Source organism: Mixophyes fleayi, chromosome 4 (assembly GCF_038048845.1).
Source record: "Mixophyes fleayi isolate aMixFle1 chromosome 4, aMixFle1.hap1, whole genome shotgun sequence".
Classification (NCBI taxonomy): Eukaryota; Metazoa; Chordata; class Amphibia; order Anura; family Limnodynastidae; genus Mixophyes; species Mixophyes fleayi.
The window spans coordinates 285,042,626-285,063,411 of NC_134405.1; the positions used below are offsets into that span (position 1 = coordinate 285,042,626).

General features: G+C 38.5%; 1 protein-coding gene across 2 annotated transcripts in view; it reads right to left on the reverse strand.

The window, feature by feature from the left end:
- The window catches only part of DOCK2 (dedicator of cytokinesis 2), a 699,501-nt gene that overhangs the window by 114,736 nt on the left and 563,979 nt on the right, over positions 1–20,786 (reverse strand). For both annotated transcript variants that reach the window (XM_075209814.1, XM_075209813.1), the window contains exons 33-37: positions 18,355–18,503; positions 12,958–13,043; positions 7,917–8,073; positions 2,798–2,838; positions 29–119 (exon numbers count right to left, since the gene is read on the reverse strand). In XM_075209814.1, coding sequence (XP_075065915.1) covers positions 29–119; positions 2,798–2,838; positions 7,917–8,073; positions 12,958–13,043; positions 18,355–18,503 — 524 coding nt within the window. The remainder of the gene's footprint in view (positions 1–28; positions 120–2,797; positions 2,839–7,916; positions 8,074–12,957; positions 13,044–18,354; positions 18,504–20,786) is intronic.

Sequence of the window (20,786 nt, forward strand, 5' to 3'; positions counted from 1 at the left end):
TAATCTTATATTAACAACAAGTGCTAACCTTCAGGAGCTTTGTGTGGAGTAAGAGGGTATACGCAGCTTCAGTGTAATTCTCACAATCCAAGTGAAGATCTCTGAGTTTGTAGACGTATCTGCAAACCAAAATTAGAAAAGTTTTAAGGAAATCCTCTCTCTCTCTCTCTCTAATATTATCTATCATACTTACCTACTCTCCCAGAATCTCTGGGAGTTTCCAAGAAAAGTAGGTACCCAATCAGATCGCGGGGGGGGGGGTGGACCTTAATGTGACTATTCAGTCAAAAGGCCCCGACCCCCACTATGCAATGCAATGACTCTCAACATTACATAGCAGGTGGCAAGTGCAGGTGGGGGTGTGATGACGCCATTGCATCACTGTGGACCCCCACCTGCACTTGCCACCTGACATCAGGTAAGTATGATATATATATATATATATATATATATATATCATATATTCCTTTTTTATGTAGCTTTTAGACATATGTTTAGAGGAAGATTTCAAACTAATTTGTTATCTATAGTCCCAATATTGAAATTTTTTAAGAAATGAAATTGATGCAAAAATGTATTCTCATTTTCCACATTCTAATAGGTAAGGTGAGGTAACAAATGATACTTCGTCCTGTACTCACAGATGGCCTAATTATAATAAGTATAATTGTTCTGGAGAAGTATACTTTACCAAAAACATATTTAAAATAGAAATTGTAATCCAAGATGAGCTGAATTAATAATTTATAATATAACACAAATTGAGATTATCTTATATAGGAAATAGCTTTTCTTTCCAGACAACATTGATGCCAGATCACACATCAATGATTTTACACTTATTGCGTCCCATCATGTCTCTCCACCTCTCCCCTACAATAGAGCTAATTGGTGTTTCTGTTCTGCATATCATAAATTGAGAACTCCTGACTGACTGTATAGCATCATCTCACTGATGTACTGGCCATCAGGCCCAGACTTACATAGGGCCCTCTTAACAATTTCTTGGGCCCCCGGGCACAGCAGTGCACCGGGGCCCCTATATACACATATATATATATATAGATTAAAAAAAAAATGATTATATATATGGGCCCTGCAGCCCAGGGGGGTCCGTCGGAGGCAGCAAAAAAAAAAAAAATAAATGGAAAAAAAAAAGACAGTACTTACCTTGCGGTCAGCTGGCGATCCGGCTCCCTCCATGGACTCCTCCTCCGTCAGGCTTCGCAATGGATGTCGGGCGGGCGTGATGACGTCACGCCCGACATGCACTGCGAGCACGGTACGGAGGAGGAGACCATGGCTGACCGCAAGGTAAGTATTGTCTTTTTTTTTTTTCAGTTTTTTGTTTTTTTTGCTGCCTCTGACGGGCCACCCTGGGCTGCAGGGCCCCTGGGCACCTGCCCATTGTGCCCAATGGGAAAGACGGCCCTGGACTTACAGTCTGGGACCTCTGGCATTTACGTGTGCCTGAGAACTTTATTGGATGGGCTGAGCTCCCAAACTTTAAATTGACTATTCAGTTTCTAAGCCCTGCTTTTAACAGACACAGGCTGCAGCCATTGGGCATACTACACTCAATGTCACTACAGTACTTGGTCGGCAGTAGTCACTATTGATACGTTTGTATTCTGGTTTGCTTTGCTTGCCAGGGCTGTTTTTTCTACCAGTCTGGCAATGCTCCCCACTGTAGCAAGGCTGGTAGGCAATGTCACCATGTCAGTGTTATGAGCCCTGGCGGTCTGCGGCTCATTTCCTCAGACTGCGTCTGGCTTTCATGGCAACAGTTGGGATGTCATTTGTTCCTGCTCTGCCCCGGACGTCACCATGGCAACGTGCAGGCCGCTTTTTTTTAATTAGCGCTGCGTCCCAGCAACTGTGGCCAGCCGGGCGCGTGAGCATTAGTTCTATGTTAATTACCTTCAGGGGCTAATTATTATTTACTGAAGCAATGACTCCTGATTGGCCAGTGTTACTATTTAAGGCAGGGAGGGCTTAGCCTTCATGTCGGTTATAGTGTACATGTGCTGCACATTTGCTGATCAGCTCTGTCCAGTTCTATCCTGTGCATATCATGCATTGGACCTGATTCCTGTTGTGACCTTTTTACTTTGACTTTGACTCACGACCGTTGGACTGTATCTGGTACCTGCTCCTTTTATTTTGGTTATCCTCCATTCTTTGCTACGGTTACTCTTGATAAACTTTTACTACTCTAAAGTGAAGTGCTGGGGGCCTCCGAGTACCTCTGAACATAATCAGTTCTACAGGAATGGCTGCCTCTATAGGTGAAGACCTCTAACCAGACTTGCTCTAAAAGTTTATCTAAGTAGACATTAGCATAACAGTCAGCAGAAAATGTTACTTACAACACATACCGTTGTCACAACACATAGCTTTCTGTAAATCATATAATTTTATCTTATCTTCTCTAAGAAAATATAATCTTTATCCTACCCTACAGCAATAATCAAGAAGCTGAAATAAGAAACATTGCATGAGTATACTAAAAATAAGTACTGCAATTAGTTACCATAATTGAAATCTGCAGCATGTAATATACTGTATAATACTTAACACTTAAATTTTATTTATATTAAATGGTCTGCAAGTAGAGAAAATATAGTAGCTTGCTTTTGGGTTAACACAATCCTAACTTGAAAAGATTATACTAATATTGTGCATTAGACACCTTCATAATTAGTTGTCATAAATAAATTAGCAAACGAAAGACAAAACAAAACAAAACAAAAACACTCCATTACTGAACACCACCAAATGCAATAAGTATTCTTACCTGATGTACATTGCTTCTCGATTAATGTCTTTGTAAAAATTCTGAGAGAGAAAAAATATTGGATTAAAACACTTTTTAGCATACAGTCATGGCCAAAAGTTTTGAGAATGACGCAAATATTGGTTTCAACAAATTTTGCTGCTTCAGTGTTTTTAGATTTTCTGTCAGATGTTACTATAGTATACTGAAGTAAAATTACAAGCATTTCAATTCTCAATGGTTTTTATTGACAATTATATTAAGTTTATGCAAAGAGTCAATATTTGCCATGCTGACCGTTCTTTTTGAAAACAGCTGCAATTCGCCCTGGCATGCTGTCAATCAAATTCTGGGCCACATACTGACTGATGGCCGCCCATTCTTCCTCAATCAATGCTTGGAGTTTGTCAGAATTTGTGGGGGTTTTTTTTGTCTACCTGACTCATGAGGATTGACCACAAGTTCTCAATGGGATTAAGGTCTGGGAAATTTCATGGCCATGGACCCAAAATTTCGATATTTTGATCCCCGAGCCACTTAGTTATCAATATTGCTTTATGACAAGGTGCTCCATCATGCTGGAAAAGGCAACGTTCATCACCAAACTATTCTTGGATGGCTGGGAGAAGCTACTCTTGGAGGATGCTTTGATACCATTCATTATTCATGGCTATATTCTTAGGCAAAATTGTGAGTGATACTATCACTGAACAACTCTATGCAATTAATATATACTATATAAATAACTAAGTAGAATCACCACTCCTCCTCAAATCCTTTTACTGACTATAACACCACAATTTCCTTAGATTTCCAAGCCCGCTGTCTTGGTGTCACACTTGATACCACCCTCTGCTTTATTCCTCTCTCCCAGTCCTGTCGATTCCACCTTAAAAACATTGTCAGATTACGCTTTTTTCTTACTCAGCATGCAAACAAAACTCTTATCCATTCTTTCATCATCTCCCGTCTTGACTACTGCAACCTCCTGCTATCTGGCATTCCTGACACCCATATATCCACACTTTAATCCACCCTAAAGGCTGCTGCAAGACTGATCTTCATCTCTCACAGCTCCACATCTGCTGCACCACTTTGCAAATCCCTACACTGGCTCCCTTGGTCCCCTAGAATCACATTCACATTGCTCACCTTTACTTACATCTCAAATCTCATATCAACATACTCTCCCTCCCGCCCTCTTAGCTCTACCTCTGACCCGCGTCTTGTCTTGTCTCTGGTAACCACCTCTCACGTCCGCCTACAAGACTTCTCTCGTGCTGCTTCCCACTTATAAAATTCCCTACCACCTTCCCTACCAATAAGGCTTTCACACTGCCTTCAAATCTTTAGACATTCTCTAAAAACCCATCTCTTTTTTAAAGCTTACCTTATCCCTGATGATACTATTCACACTAATACACCCTCACAGTTGTCCTAATCTCCACTCTAAGCCACACTCACTCCTCTTGTTTCAGCTGTGCCCTCTTCCACTTAGAATGTAAGCTCTGTAATGAGCAGGGTCCTCAATACACTTTTTTTTTCATGCCTGTGTTTATTTTGTCTGCCTTGTATGCCCTTGTTTTATGTATGTCCTTGTTTTCCCTACTGTATGGTGCAGTGGAGCACTATGACGCCTTACAAATCTATAATAATAAAAATAATAATATAAATGGACTGTGTACTTTACACATTGAAGTCATCTATATTTATGTAACTAATGTAAAAAATAATTGAAAAAAATTATATCTGAAAATAATAATTTTCTTTAAACAGCTATTATAATTTATGATAAAAGTTTTATGTGTTCTAAAGTGAACTTGCATTGTACATACACATGTGTGTATACTGCAGTCTGTTATGTCACTACTTATGGCAAGTACTGTTTAGACAGAGCGTATTTCCACCCGACTTCAAATTGTAACTTATCTTGACATATGCTTGGATTTGAATATGGGCAGGACTACATACATGTTGCATGCTCTTTCTAAACATGAAACTTATGTTCAAATTGAAATCAGACATGAATGAGGCCCATACTTTTTATTAATTTAGTAATACCCACTAAACAGTATTTGGGTGTCTAATTAAAAACTCTTTGGTGTTTTTCCTGCTATGAGAAGTGTTATTAAAATGATCGGCTTTGCCAGTGGCAGGCTGAGCTGGGGTATCCGCTCACCAGATTGTAGGCTCTGATGTGTACATGCAATCTTACATACTTGTAGACAGCCAGGAGTGCATGTAAAAAGTGAGCTGGTTTAGATCAGTTAAGCAGCAGATATCAAAAAGACATGAAAATAGGTCCGTAGAAGTTGAAACTGGAGAATGCAGCTTTAGCAACAGTCAAATTGTTGTCTGATGCTAGGCGATTTTGTTAATCTTTTGCGTGTTGGCTGTTAAGAAAACACATTGCACTACATTGTGTTTCCCAATATATAGGAATGTCATTTTTTTGGGCACCTTGACATTGGTGATTGGGGATGTGTGAAGTGTAAATACCTTGGGGTGTATAGTGAGCAGGAGGAGTATTGCATTTCTTTTGTTAGCTGCACAAGGTACCTCGTTAATCAATTCCTTATTTTATAAGAAGAGAGAGTCACTTATGCATAAGTATGGTACAGTAATATTAGTAATATTATTACTGAATGCTACTACTCTATTTAGCATTATTGCATGATTCTATATGTATTATCCCACATTTGCTTTAAATTATTTTCTACTAAATTACCTGAAGTCATCTCCACACATTGGGTAATATTGTTCAATAAAAATATTGAGATGGACTTAGGAATATATTTACTAAACTGCAGGTTTGAAAAAGTGGAGATGTTGCCTAAAATAACCAATCAGATTCTAGTTATCATTTACTTAGTACAATCTACAAAATGACAGCTGATTGGTTGCTACAGTCAACATCTACACTTTTTCAAACCCGCGTTTCAGTAAATATACCCCCGCCATGGCAGTCTTTATGTGTCAGTGACTGAAACTAAATGAGATTCAATCTGGTGTTGGGGTGGGGGGAAGGGGTCCCAAGTCAATCCCTGGTGGGCTGAGCCAGTCAATTACTCAGCACATCAATCAAGTGGAGGCACCACTAACGACCTAGAAGTAAAAGATGACTCTGTAGTATTTATCACCGGTCCCTCACTGTGTAAAAGGGAGTATGAGGGGGTGTTACAGAAGCTTTTTTTTATAATTAATAAAATGGTGAACAAGGGTAGTGGGAAATGTACTGTTTAATTAAATCTTATTTTAAAATTGTGTACATTTGTACTCTTGTGGTATAATAAAAACAATTGTGGTGTGAGTGGAGTTAATCACTTGCAGTTCTCTGCTATTCTGCAGGGGACTGACAGTCACCTCTGTTCACACCACAGAGACTGCTGATTAATTGCTTAAAAATTAAATTAGGTTATTTAAATTTTTATAGACAGCATCTGTCATTCATTGTAAACTGCAATTCTTATCACAACCTTTATAATGATTCAACAATCAATGGTTTGGTGTTTAACAATAACATTATTTCTGGTGAAATCCTTCTGCCTGAGCTATGCAGTGGCAGCAGATTCACCCAGCGATAAACCAATTTAATGAGTGCTACATCTGTACAAATTACTCTAATCTACTCTAACTGTGACTTTGGCCTTTTGAGTCCCTGACATTTGGTTCTATATTTTGCACTACTAACACATAGAACCAACTCCCTTGTATGTTCCATCTATAAATGTACGTAACATATGCACCAATCTGGGTACTTATTTATTTAGGTGGACCCTGCCCAACCAAGTCAACTTTTGACTTTAGATGGAAAATTATTGGAGAAGGACAGGGACTTATGTAATGGTAACTAACCGTTCACACTGTAAAATGTTTTACTGTGTTTCAGTCACATCACCCCTCCTCTGCTATCTACACTATCACTGTCTGAATTATGTGTGTCATGTTTTATTTATTGCAGGGTTTCCCAAACCCAGTCCTCAGGGCTCCCTAACAGTGCATGTTTTCCATATCTCCTTGCTGGAGCACAGGTATATTCATTACTGACTGACACATTGTAACAGATCCACAGGTGGTCCTAATTATGTCACATGTGATCCGGAAAACCTGCACTGTTGGGGAGCTCTGAGGACTGAGTTTGGGAAACTCTGGGTTAATGGATTCTTTTGTATTTATTAGATTTAGAAAGAGTTAGATGCATTATTTTTTCTCTATTTAATAACAGAGAAAAGCCTTATATTTAGGGCTTCTCTCTATTCAACATTGTACCGTCACTGTAATCCTATCGCCATCCTTTCTTTTTTTTCTTTTTTTGCATTAAAATATTTTCCTTTTTTTTATACTGTAAATTAATATTTGTTTTACATTTTTTTACATATATTTTTAATTTTGTGAAAAAGGAGCTGAAAGCCCAACTTTCACTGTGCATGTGTGAGCCAGCAATGCCAGGTCACATGAGCACTGGCCTAGTGGGCGGTAAGTGTCCTCTTACCGCTGACAGCCAGTATCCCCAGGGAGCTGAGCATCGCTCAGCTGTCCTGGCAATATATCCTTGTGAAATTGTGCAAAAGAATATTTTTCTATCACTGCAATGAGCAGCAATAGAAAATCTTCCATATTGCCAGGTCTTAATATATAGACCCTCTAGTGTAAGGATACCTCACTCTGTTGGTAGTATATAGGCTTTTGTACAGATATAGCATAAATATAGGTAGATTTTATGGAATTTTAGATTTTGCAAAGCTAACCAAAGTAATGGTGATTTTGCAGAATATGTATATAGTGTGAGTGGTATTTTCATTGTGGGTTGAAATTAGCCTCTCCAGTAGGAGAAGGGAATTTTGGAAAATGACATTTACATGGTAGCCCTGTGATGTCAAAGACTTCTGCTTGTACAGAACATTCAGCCGCAGACAGATCCATTTTAGCCATCTATGTTTTCATCAGTGCAGGACAGTTGTTCTGGTCAGCTGGGTGAGAGCCAAAGAACAGACTTACTAGAACCATGAGTTATCACTGGTTCTTTCAGCCTTGAGAAAAAATGTCAGAGTTGCTGTTTCACTTACATTTTGTACAGTATATGTTTATTCATGAGAGCTTGTTAATATTCCTTGCTTGCATGAAAAATAATACCACTCACCAATAAGTTGACTGTGCAGCTCATACGGTTGTCTTTGCTCTCATCAGTCACCACTGCTCTGTAATCCAATAACCTCTCCAACAGGCCTTTTATTAGAGTCACAAAGCTCTCCACTGCTTTAGAGATGTAAGGATGGTTTGTAGCATAATCCAGCAATCTGAAGGAACATGACAAAAGATCCCAAGCAAGCAAATGAACATATTTTAATAGCAGAGGCCTTTAAACTGTACATGAATGATACATCACAGATGTGTTTTCATTTTGTTCTTCAATTATATATTCTGTTACTTACAAACTCAGCGCCTGTTCTTCAGCTACTGCTGACACTTAAATAGCAATCTCTAACAAACTGTGTAACATCATTTCACTGCATTACAGAGGAACTAAATCTGCAAAAAATCATTTGGTATTTTGCCGAGGAGAGTGAGCTGAATGGTCTTACCCTTCCATTGACGTCTCAAAAGCTCTGTTTATTCAGGTACATGCCATAATTTTGTGAATGTTCATCCCACATTCACAGTCGATCATTTTAATCAATAAATATAAACATTGCAAATATGCTCTGTTACCATGCAGATGTTGGTGGTAGGGTATTCTATTACTATTAGGGCAGTTGGGTTCTGTTGGCAGTATTGTAATGCCCGGTTTGGCATAAGATGGATCAGGTCAACAGATTGATAATAGAGGCTTTGGGAGGATCTAGTGGCTGTGGAACAGGTAACCAAACCAATGACACAATTAGAGGTAGCTAGATGTTCCTCAAAAACAATTCCAGAGAGTTAGGATATAAACCTAAATCAAGGAGTCACAAAGTTTTTCTTTTAAATAATACCTGTGCCACATTCTACATCTGGGAGACTCTGGTAGCTTAGGGAGGCAAACAAGTGGCTGAGAAGTTGGTTTAAAAGGGTAAAGGTTTGGGGTTTATGGACAACTGGGCTGACTTCTCTTTCATCTAAAGTCTCTACAGTAGAGGCTGGCTGCACATCAATGAGGAGGATGCAGAGCCGGTTTAAGACCCCATGGGGGTCTTGGGGCCCCTTCCTACCCCGATTTGTCAAACCCCCCAAAACATTAGGTTGCCTAATGGATAATCAGACTATGGCAGCGTACAGCTGTGCTGGGGCAAAGATACCTAAGTTCCAGGAGATTTTAAACTACAAAGGAGTGTAAGAGAAATATAGGGAAGATACCAGTATGCAAGATAGTGAAGGCAGGGAACCGGTCTTACTTAATGGAAATGGTGAAGGATTTTGAACAGGTGAGTAGAAGAAACATAAAATTAAAAGTGGCAGTGAAAACACAAATGTAGAGTAACAAATGCCAGAAAACGGCAAAATAGTGTAGTAATATTTGAACATCTTTAGTAACAAATAAAGTAATACACGTACATTTGATATTGGGGATCATTTAAAGGAACGGCATATTTTTACTCTGAGAATCTGACTACATCACTTAAAGGCTGTCTGGAGATTTGATTGCTTTGGACTCTTATAACTCAGCTAAGTATTTGCTTTTTTGCTTTTATAATGAAATATATGTTTATTACATTTCTGAAGCTGGTGTGCTGACACCGTATAAGATAAGCTAACTGGAATATCCTTCATGTACGCAGCCATCTATAAGGTCCAACATTTTACTCATATTTGCTACAATACTACACTAGACACCCTGTTTATTTTTACAGATTCAACACTTGCTGTCACTTCCACCATCACTCCCACCGTCACTCCCACTCCCACCGTCACTCCCACATCCACCCCATCACTCCCACTTCCAGGACTTCCAGGAATGTATGTTTTAAAACCTTACAATTCACTGTGGTTTATGGTGTTTTAGACACTTTTACAATATATTTATTACCAGTACACTTTGACAATGTGGACATTTCCTAGCACTCTATTTTATCACGTTTTATTGTTTGATACTCATAAATGATTTTAACTATCCAGATATAAGTTGGGAAAATGAATCTAGTGGTTCTAGCAAAGGATGCAATTATTTAATCAATTTTAAAAGACAACTACCTTTCTTGAGTAGCAGCAGGAGCTTTGCTGCATTTGTAAGCCCAGCAAGAAGGGGCAAATGTTGACTGCTGGAGTGAAAATATAAAATATAGATATAGGTCCTGAGTCATTAAAGAGAGCAAAGCATAAAAAAGGAGTAACTTTGTACCTGGGCAAAACCATGTTGCATTGGAGGGGGAGGTAAATGTAAAATGTGGGGACAGATTTATAGTTGGGGTAAGGTATGTCCTAGATCAACTTTAAATTTCGGTGTAAAAATAAAGCTATCAAGTATTTGTGTGCTAGATAAAAAAAAACATCCATCATTTAACTTGTGCGCAAAATAAAAAAATTATTTGCACCGCTTGCATTGTAACATGGTTTGTCTCAGAGAACATTTACTCTTTTTTTTGCCTTAGTTTCCTTAATGACTCAGGCCCTTAGAGTTTGGACAGAGGCTTATTCTAGCTCAACCTTAAACTGCAGTGTTAAAATAAAGCTGCCAAATATCTGTCTGTTTTTTGCAAAAGCAGGCTTTATTTTCCTTGTATGAACAGTACATTTTATTGCATCCCTTGCTTAATAGCATGGTTTGTCCAGGTACAAATTAAATAAGGCCCTAAATAGGTAACTGCCAAATTGGGGGGTTTGTTTCACTTTCTATTTCTGCATAATTCTAAACAACAATATACAATAACAGGAAGGCATTTCTGTTAGGTAAAACTTTTCATGACATTTTGGGCTGAGCAATGTGTCTGAACTAAATACACATTACGATGAGGCAACAGTGATATAACAGAGAGGACTTAATAGCTAGTATAATGGTTTAGTACCTGAACCTTAATACACTGAATACTAACATGAGACAATATAGTCAGCTATGAGAAAACTATAACAAAAAGAAGGGCATATGATTTGGTGCACAGCCTTATCCGGAGGGCTGCAATGGGAAATAGTACTTATTTGAAGGGGCCCTCTGCAACAAAAACCTCACATCCCCTACATGTTTCATACCTCCTTCACTAAACACACCTCAATAGTACAGGGACGGTCTGACAGCAAATCAGAGAGAGGGTATTCATTCTGATTGACAGACCTCACTGATGAATGCTGGGACTCTCTGTCATGGTCAAGGTAGGTTCTGGGAGAGGCCCCACCGCCCCACCACAGTGAGACCCGGTAAATGCGGAACAGATACAGAAGGACCTGGAATACCGGGATTGAAATACTGCAGTAGCATTTCTGCCCAGCATCCCAGGGCGCCCTGTATCTGTTCTGCTTCCCATGAGCCACAAAAAATTGCTTTGCAAATGATTTAATTAACGATTAACCAAATAATTGATTTACCACTGTAATATAAACACACATTTTCCCTTTTTGTAAAGTGAAGAATAAATGAAATCTCAGAGATTCAGCTGATACTTTGTGAAGTATGCTTGATACAATGGACAGCATCCAGCAGATACTCTGATAATTATGTTTGATACAATGAAAGTTTTTCCAAATATGCAACATATCAAAATACTAATATAGAGTGATATTGACTATTGTTCTGACCATATGCCAAATATAATTTATCCAATGCTCTGAGTGCAAATAGCATGGTTCTGTCAATTCTCAGTTATCATAAATGAAGACAGCTCACATGCAGCAAAAGCTGAGACTGTGGACCTGAATTTAAGACAACATTAGTTACCCTGTTATTACTTTCATCTGTGCCTGCAATAAAAAAATATAACAGCAGTGCACTTTGCAGGCAACAGCAGGGCCCTATTAAAAGGACGGCCCTGCTTGGACTCTAACATAATAGACCAAGATACTATACCTGACAGACCAAGTTGTATTATGCTCTACTGCAGGGGTTGTGGTGGAAGAGGATTGGTGGTATGTCATACAGCCACTGCTTCTACTGCTTTGATATCTCATCACTTACATTTTCCAAACTGCCATTTCTATGTTTTCACTTAGACCTCTGTGTATATGTGTGTATGTATGTGTACAACTGCTAATATCATGACAATATTAATAGTAATGGGGCCAAATTAATGATCATGTTATGCCACACAATAGTGCCCCAATTTCAAATTAAGCTACATAGTTGTGCCCCCCAGTTTATGTTATGCCTCATAGTTGAGCCCACATTTCATATTATGCCTCAAAGCTGTGCCCATAATTCATATTAAGCCTCATAGCTGTGCCCCTAATTCATATTATGCCTCATAGTTGAGCCCCCAGTTCAACATCAAACATATGTGCTAGCTGCTTCTGTGCTACTTACCTCTGGAGACAGAATCTTTCACTGCACAAAGGAACCTGGGAGCTGCTTCACTAAAGCAGCCGAAGATGGCCCAAATGGAGCTCTGTTTCGATCATCTTTGGCGGACTTAGTGAGGCAATTGTGGAGCTCTGGCGTGCTAGACAAAAATCTGGTCCGCGTGCCAGGGGTGCTCTATTGTATAAGCAATTGCAGTAGTAGTATGCATTTTCCTAAAGAAATGCTCTTTTCTCCATTTTTCTCAGTTGTTGGTATCTCTGCATCACAATCAATGCTCCAACACAGCTAACACACCTTTAAAAGGTATGTTATCGCCACAATTTATAAATTCAATTTTTTTGATTCAGCTGAGCAATACTTAACTGCTTCAGCTATAGTGGAGCGGAGTGGTAAGGGTTAAGTCACCACTTTGTCAGATCAGTCTGTGCGCAAGACGTCTACCCAGACTAAGGGGGAATTTAATTAGCCACAATGATCCTTAGAACATTGCGACTGTGCATTTTTCCCGTTACTACGTTAAAATATCCGCTCGTTTTTCTTTGCACCTCTATGGGGTGCGAGGAAATATAGGTTGAGATTTCTGTAAAGATCTCGCGCCCACGATGTTTGGAGGACTGGCACACCTCAGGTGTATTTACCTCATTGGCTTTCTTAGATTATAATGGATTTTACCAACTGAGACTGACCATCTTGACGAAACATAACAGTGGCTTATCTTTGACTCTGTACAGTGAAATGAGTGAAATCATTATGGTCTTACATGGTTTCAAACAGTTGCATGTATTGCCAGTCACCACGTCCTCCTTCAACTTCATGGTCCAGCTTCAGAATTATTTCATTTTCAAACTGCAGAGAAAAAAAATGTTAGTGAGGAGTAAGCAGAAATAATTGTTCATGACACATCAGAATCCCTTCAAATATTTACACTTTCCACCTGGAGGAGATGCAGAAGTAACTGCTTTCGACAAAACCAAAGGCCATGTCTGCCTACAGGATTATCGTAGCTGTACTCGGTGGTCAAAGTGGACATTTATAAGTGGCAGTATGGAAAATGTTACAGGAATTTAAGTGAATGGAATGTGATAGTTTTACAATGGAGGCAGTAGGAGGTGGTGGTATGGCGTCCAACCGTATACACACCCACTTCAACCATCTAAAAATAATAATAATAAATTAGATGTATGTATTGTCTGTGTAAATACAGACCATAGGTTTATGCACAAATCCCAATAGTCCCTATTTTGGTGGGACTGTCCTGATAAGCGGACCACAAAAGGGGCATGCCCTCACGATAATGTGAGCGTGGATTGGGCAGCTCGGGTCTGGTCTGGGAGGATTGTGGGAGGGGTTAATTTCTGTCCTGATTTGATTTTTTTAAATGTTGGGAGGTATGGCATATGGGTTGGATTTATCAAATTATCAAAGGGTAGCATAATTATTTTCCTATTTGTATATGTATCTCTGGAAAACAAAATGATGTCCTACACTGTCTCAGTGGATGTAGTGATTTTCTGTGGATAAAGCTTTCAGGATTTTTTGCTATTAATAAACATTTGAAACCCATGAAATAAAGTTTTGTTGTCAAAACTGAACAGATTAATGAAGAACCGGGCCAAAAAATAAATGAGAGCTTCTAATTGCAATTACATAACATATGACTTTGGTGGTAATTAACTTATAGACATATACATTTATGAGGACATTTTGTTTTGTAGCAACTTGCTAATCTATATATAATGCACATTTTAAATAGCTTGCAATGTTAAAGTTGCAATAATGACAACATATCTAAAAGTTGATTTTAGCTTTTATTCTCAAAGCAAGAATTGAACTGAGCTGGCTGTGTCTTTGCTTGCAAAAGTTAATAGAGAATTTAGCATCAGTACTGTGGATGATTGATTCAATGCTGTGACATTTCAGTGACCTATTTGATGAAAAACTGGGAAGGTGAATTGGGGCCTTTAAGCAAATACTATATGGGATATCATACTGGGTCAATATTGTATTTAATTTTCAAAGATCTTCATTTTGTACTTTCCATTTGAATGCACAAATTCCAAATCCCTACTAGTGTCAACATTTGCTTTGCATATAGTGCAGGAAAGTACTAGGGTTTGCCACAAGTAGAAAATAAAAGAAGAAAATGAAATGTAGATTATAACAGAAATATAATTTTGGGTATGACAGCAATCTAGAGCAATTTGACCTGTAACAAATTGAAACTATTACGTATATGCATTATTCTATCTGAGGCCCACATAGGTTTCAAGGAGGATGCTATGACCACTATTATTCATGACATGCGACATCTCAATCAAACACATACTTGAAAACTAGAGGCGACTCTCAATTCACCTTTTCCTAGTGAAATACTTTAAATAAATAATAAAGAAATAACATTGCAAAACATCCTGAGACTTCTACTGTTTACCTTCAGCACTACTTGGCTCTCTCCATGGCTGGAGAGATAAGACACAGTGGTTTTAAGTGGAACCCAATACAGAGCGTAAAGCAGCCTCAAAGGTGAGTTCTAGGACCTTGATAAATACCTTGGACCCCTTGGTGGGGGTCCAAGGTGAGGAACCTTCACTAAAGAACTATTATTGGTGAGGGAAGCTATTTAGTAAGATTGATTTTAAATGCGTTAAAATGTAGAGCAAGCATAGCTTGGAGCAGTTGCCTGGAGTAGGCTGCATGTCACCTACTCGCCTGTTAATATCCACTATAAACATCCATCTTCTGTGGGTTTTGCACATATGTCCAGATATATTTATATTTCTAAACACTTTCCTTACCTGGTTAGCAGGTGGAAGAGTATTGAAGGAAGTTTCCGGGCCTATAAACTGATTAATACACAAAGCTTGGTCAGGTCGCAGGACCATAAAAAAGACCCAGCATGCTCCTCGCACAGACACTATCGCATCCCCTGGCAGCTGGGTGCACTTCAGTTTGGGTGTTGCCCTGTTCTGTTTAAGGAGCAACAGCACAAATTCAGATTCCGCCACTTCGGTGGCTCTTCCTCCATATAGACCTACGTACCTGAGTCCTAGCAGGGTGAAAACCAAGGTGGCTTGTGGAGCTCAGGTGAGAAGGGGTGTTACACTACTGGGGTTTCACCTTTCCCTACTGTATATATTGGGGAGTGTTAGCCACCATTACCACATTATTACTGTGACTACAAAATTTACAGCACTTTACACTAATGGATGTGTTCTTTTAATATGTTTATTTTACGCATTCATTGATGAGTAATGTATAAGACTAGCATGTTGCCGTTTTTTCTCCTTTTATAGTTAAAGCCTATTTATTCTAGCATGCTGAGATATTCAGAAGTTCACTCAAGGGTAGTGAACTTATGATCCTTAATATTTTATCTTAATGGTATTGCTCTGACAATTTGACTAGGTCACGTCCCCATCAGTAGGCAAGTGACATACAACTGTAACATTTCATAGTTCTACTATCATGTTCATGTGAGTCTTTGTTTCTTTGATTCTGCACTACTGGTGCACCAACATACTCCCACCTCAGGTGTTACTGTGTGCTGGGTCATTCCAGCAATGTCACAGTTAATATCATTCTCCAACCAGTAATGAGTGCACCTGTGTTGGGGCTTTATAACTGACTCTCACAGTTATTAGTGCTGGTTACTGTCGCTGACCCTGTGCTTGGACTTGAGTATGCTTCCTGTCTGCCTCTTACCTCTTACATTGTCACATTTTACAATCACCATTGATGAGCATTTCCTTGGTTCCTGAATATCTGGACAACCACCTTTGAATGACTTTTATTATCTAATTTATTGTGTCTCAAATATTACACTTCTGTTGTGCCACGGAGTTGAACTGTAGATACAATGCTACTACTACTCTGTGCTTAAGTCCTGAAGGCAGTTGAGAACTGGTGAGCATGTGCAAGTTTTATGGGAAAAGGGTTCCTATAGGTGAACATAATCATTAGCTTGATTATAATATCTTATCTCAGCGCAGACTTCCCCTGATCTTACAGTTTGTTTAGCTAATGCTTAAATATGTTAGTAAAATTGGAGATTGTACAGTTCATACAGTGGTAGATCCAAAGGGTATTTTCTTGGTATAATACCGGTAGTTTTTAGCTCTCCCCTCTTTTCCTTCCCTTCTACATAGTTGTCTGACTAACAAGCTAGCCAGATACTTGAGCATTATCTATATACTGTATTTAGTTATTGAGTTGAATGGGTGGGGTTAAAGTTGAGTTACAATTAAAGGGAGCTTAGTATACCAAAATTTGGGATGGGTGTATAAGGTGGGGTGGGTTTAGGATTAAGTTTGGGTGCTACTAATATATGTTATGGAACTCTGAAAATCCTGGTTTTTGTTGTTTTGGTTTGGTTTTTTTTGCCATTTTGATGTGACATCACATTGTTTCTTCATATGCACAGGGCTCAACATCTTAGAAGACTATTGGTCTTGGACCACAAACCATGAGGCATTCATCCCTCAGTTCTATAGCAGATTGTTTGAAACACAATAGCTACAGGTACATCTGCCACAGGGAAACTCCGTCTGCTCACTTGGAGTGTAAAAGGTTTGAATGATAAAATTAAAAGAACACTTGCTGTGGGACAAATTAGAAAACTTAATCTTGACATAGCATGTCTGGTAGACCACATTAGATAAGAAAGATGAAAAGAAGATTTTCTATTTAATAAAGTGGTGAATGAGAATTTTGAGGAGTAGACTAGTCAATGAATCTTTTTTTTCAAAATGTCTTCTATGTATTTACTTTTACTGTTTCTGTAAAATGAGCAGAGGTCTAAGGGATCCATGTCTATATTCGGAGACCACATAGGGTGGAAAACTTGCAGCTTTCACTCTTGTTGCCCCAATCTTATTAATTATCCTGTCAGCCCACAGATGGCCTGTAGGAGGTGGGCCATGCTATCTGTTGTGGTCTACATTCCCATAGAGGCACCAGTCAGCCAATTGTGGTCTCCTTGCTATAGTGGAAACCAGTCCAGGAAGTCTACTGCTGGGACTAGTTAAAAATTGAGGAGGGGGAATGTCACCTGTTTTTTAAATATTTTATTTTTTGTTGTACAGTGCAGCATATGTGGTCTAAGCATAGGTAACAGTTCATCACTGCAACATGTTTGTTTCTACAAGTGCAAGACAGTAAACTAATTTTCACTTTTCAACCATATGGGCAGCACGGTGGCTTAGTGGTTAGCACTATCTGTGTGGAACTTGTATATTCTTCCCATGTTTGCGTGGGTTTCCTCCCACACTCCAAAAATACACTAGTAGGTTAATTGGCTGCTATCAAATTGCCCTTAGTATCTATGTCTGTGTGTGTATGTTGGATATTTTAGACTGTAAGCTCCAATGGGGCAGGGACTGATGTGAGTGAGGTCTCTGTACATTGCTGTGGAATCAGTGGTGCTTTATAAATAAATGGTAATGATGAAATGGTGATGTGTTGCAGCACATATAAGATTAACAAAATCACTTGGTGTTAGATGACAGTTTGACCTTTCAGTGCAACTGTTCTATATCATTGTAATTATACTTTCTAAAATAAGTTATCACTTCTAGCTGTATAAACATACATTACTGTGCATTCATGCAGTACATGATTGCTTGACCACACTGTTGACATTAAGTTACTGCTTTTGGTATGCTGCTTGTACGTCTGCTGTACAGTCAGGGGAGGGCTCTCAAATTTTAGCCCAGGGGGCAAGATTCGATTAGGATTAGTCTATTAGGAACATTTTTAAGGAAAAAAAATGCAGGTGGCCCAGTGACCCAGCCCATGGTAGCCTACTATAGGAACGGACTAGGAAGGGGGAGGGGGAGATGCCCCCCTGCCCCCCCCCCCCCCCCAGTGCAGTCTGCCCTGTGTACAGTACTATGGAAATCAAATGATTTCTATTGCAAGTTAGGAACACTGGCATTTTATATTGCAAGGCAAGAGCTTTATAGGTTTGGTAGGGAACAAATGTACAGGAACAACAAGGTACATTTAAATATTGATTTTTAGCCATCTGTTATGACACTGACCAGGTGGCCACAGCAAGATAAACTGCTAAATAAACAATTGCAATCTTGTTTACCTATGTATTTCTTTAACCCTTTATTGGATAACTTAATATACTTAATCAGGCTTATTCCTTTCTTACCTTTCTGAAATCTCCTTCATGGTAGTATTCGCAAAGCATCATATCAAAAAAGATTGGGATTGTAGCTTTGCGTAATTCAACCTCTGGTATAAGTGTCATCTCTAGAATTGGTCCCACCATTCCAGGAATAAAGCAGATCTTGTTCTGGCCTTGTATAAAATAATAGAACAACAATTATAGATATACAGGTACTGATAAAATAGTGCATTCACTCTATTGCTAATATATTGATGCTGAGCACTGTACATTTCACTCATTATATATAGTTATATATAGCCAAACTCCTCTCTCCTTTTACTGTTAAAGCCCAATTCTGCTCAAGCAACGCTGCAGCCACATTAAGTACAATTTCATTTATTATAATAACGCATTAAGCTCAACCCAAAAATATATATTTTTGTTTTGTAAGTTCCCTTTAAGGCAAATTAAGTGTCAGTGATTCTACGCCAGTGTGTTTTGATACATCTGTGAAGGTTATATATGTCATACAAAATAAGATTTTTACATGTTTCATCAGGAAAATATTTTTACAGAAAAATAACTAAAGAAATAGCTGAGATTTGCTGTTTTTCTCATATTTGTTAAGTTTTATTTGTTACAATATTCTACAACTTGATTAATTAGAGAACCTGCATCAGATTCAGAATATATACATAACCAAACAGAGAAAATGTGAGGAGGTAAGATTGCATTGAAATATTTTAAATATCGCAGACTTCAGAAAAATGGAACAGGAATATATGGTTTCATAGTTCGATGCTGGTTGCCACAATTGAGTATATAAAGCATTCTATTCCTGTTATATGTCACATCAACATTTAGCATAAGCAGATATTTAACAAAACAAATTCAGTAAATGGAGTTTTACTGTAGCATAGGTAAATATTTAAAAATTAAGGTGGTATTTTTATTTTTTTATTATTATCAATATAATGATTAATTGCATAAAAATAATGATAAATTAAATTATATAATATAGCAATACACAAATAAATCACGCCAACTTACTGCAACAACTTGTGATTGATGATGTAATGATATTGAAAGTAGATTTTTTCTAATTGAAAGCAATTTCTGAAATCTAAATGATTGCCATAAAATAGGATTTTCTAAAACTCTAGTAATGTGTCATTTTCAAAATAGCCTTGCTAATGTGACAATACAAAAAAATGTATATATTTTCATAGTATTTAATTCAATTAATTACCTCATCTAGTTATAAGTAATTGTAAAGAACTGAATATGTGTAGACATCTATACATAGCAATTAAATAAAAAAGATACATGATTATAATGGTAAGCAGGTAAAACAAATTCTACGTTTAAAACAAGTCTGAAGGATTAAAAAAAATAACTATTACGAAACCACTCTGTAGAAATATAAGGATCTGAGCAAGGATAGAACTGTAGCCAGAGCAGCCCAATGTGGCTTCTACTGAACCTGGCATGACATTGATGAGCCATAATTGGCCCTTCTTTGGAATGACAGCATACAGAGTTAGTCTTTTTATTAACTGAGGAGACTGTAATAACACTATGGGGTATATTTACTAAACTGCTGGTTTGAAAAAGTGGAAATGTTGCCTATAGCAACTAGTCAGATTCTAGCTTTCATTATTATTATCATTTATTAGTGCATTCTACAAAATGTTAGCTCGAATCTGATTGGTTGCTATAGGCAACATCTCCACTTTTTCAGACCCGCAGTTTAGTAAATATACCCCTAAATGTTCAGTAAATAACGTCAGATTACTTGATATGTTGCATATTTTTGGTATGGTGAGTGCAGGATTTTGGGCATTGTAAAAGTAAATGTTAAGCTAGCTTGTCATCCCCTCTCACTAGCATGGCAATGATGGGTGCATTGTATTGCAGGTATTTTACATTTTATGCGGAGTGTCCTTAAATATCGGTAGGTGGGTCCCTTATGCTCCGCTGGGTAACTCAACGTGCTCCTAGAGGAACTACTACCACTTGGGGTTATCAAAGCCCTGTTACGGTCACTGAAGGCAACTATCAATCAGGATTGGACTAGGCCTTCTTGAGGCGCAGAGTATAACAGACCCCCCACTCTTCACCAAGAACCGCCGCAAGGCAAGATGGATTTTACTACTGGGAGTCCACAGGTCGTGGCTCTCAGCGTAGCCCCCTAATGTAATAGAGGCTAGATGGACGGATGCAGCTGGATAAACACAAGCAAGTACAGAGGTTGTGGTAAATATGTCAAGCCGGGTCGGATATACACTGGAGTACTTGGTGCCAAGGATAATCCAGAAAGAGAGGTCAGTAAACAAGCTGGGTCGGATACACACTGAAATACGTGGTGCCAAGGATAATCCAGAAAGCGAGGTCAGTAAACAAGCTGGGTCGGATACACACTGAAATACGTGGTGCCAAGGATAATCCAGAAAGCGGGGTCAGTAAACAAGCTG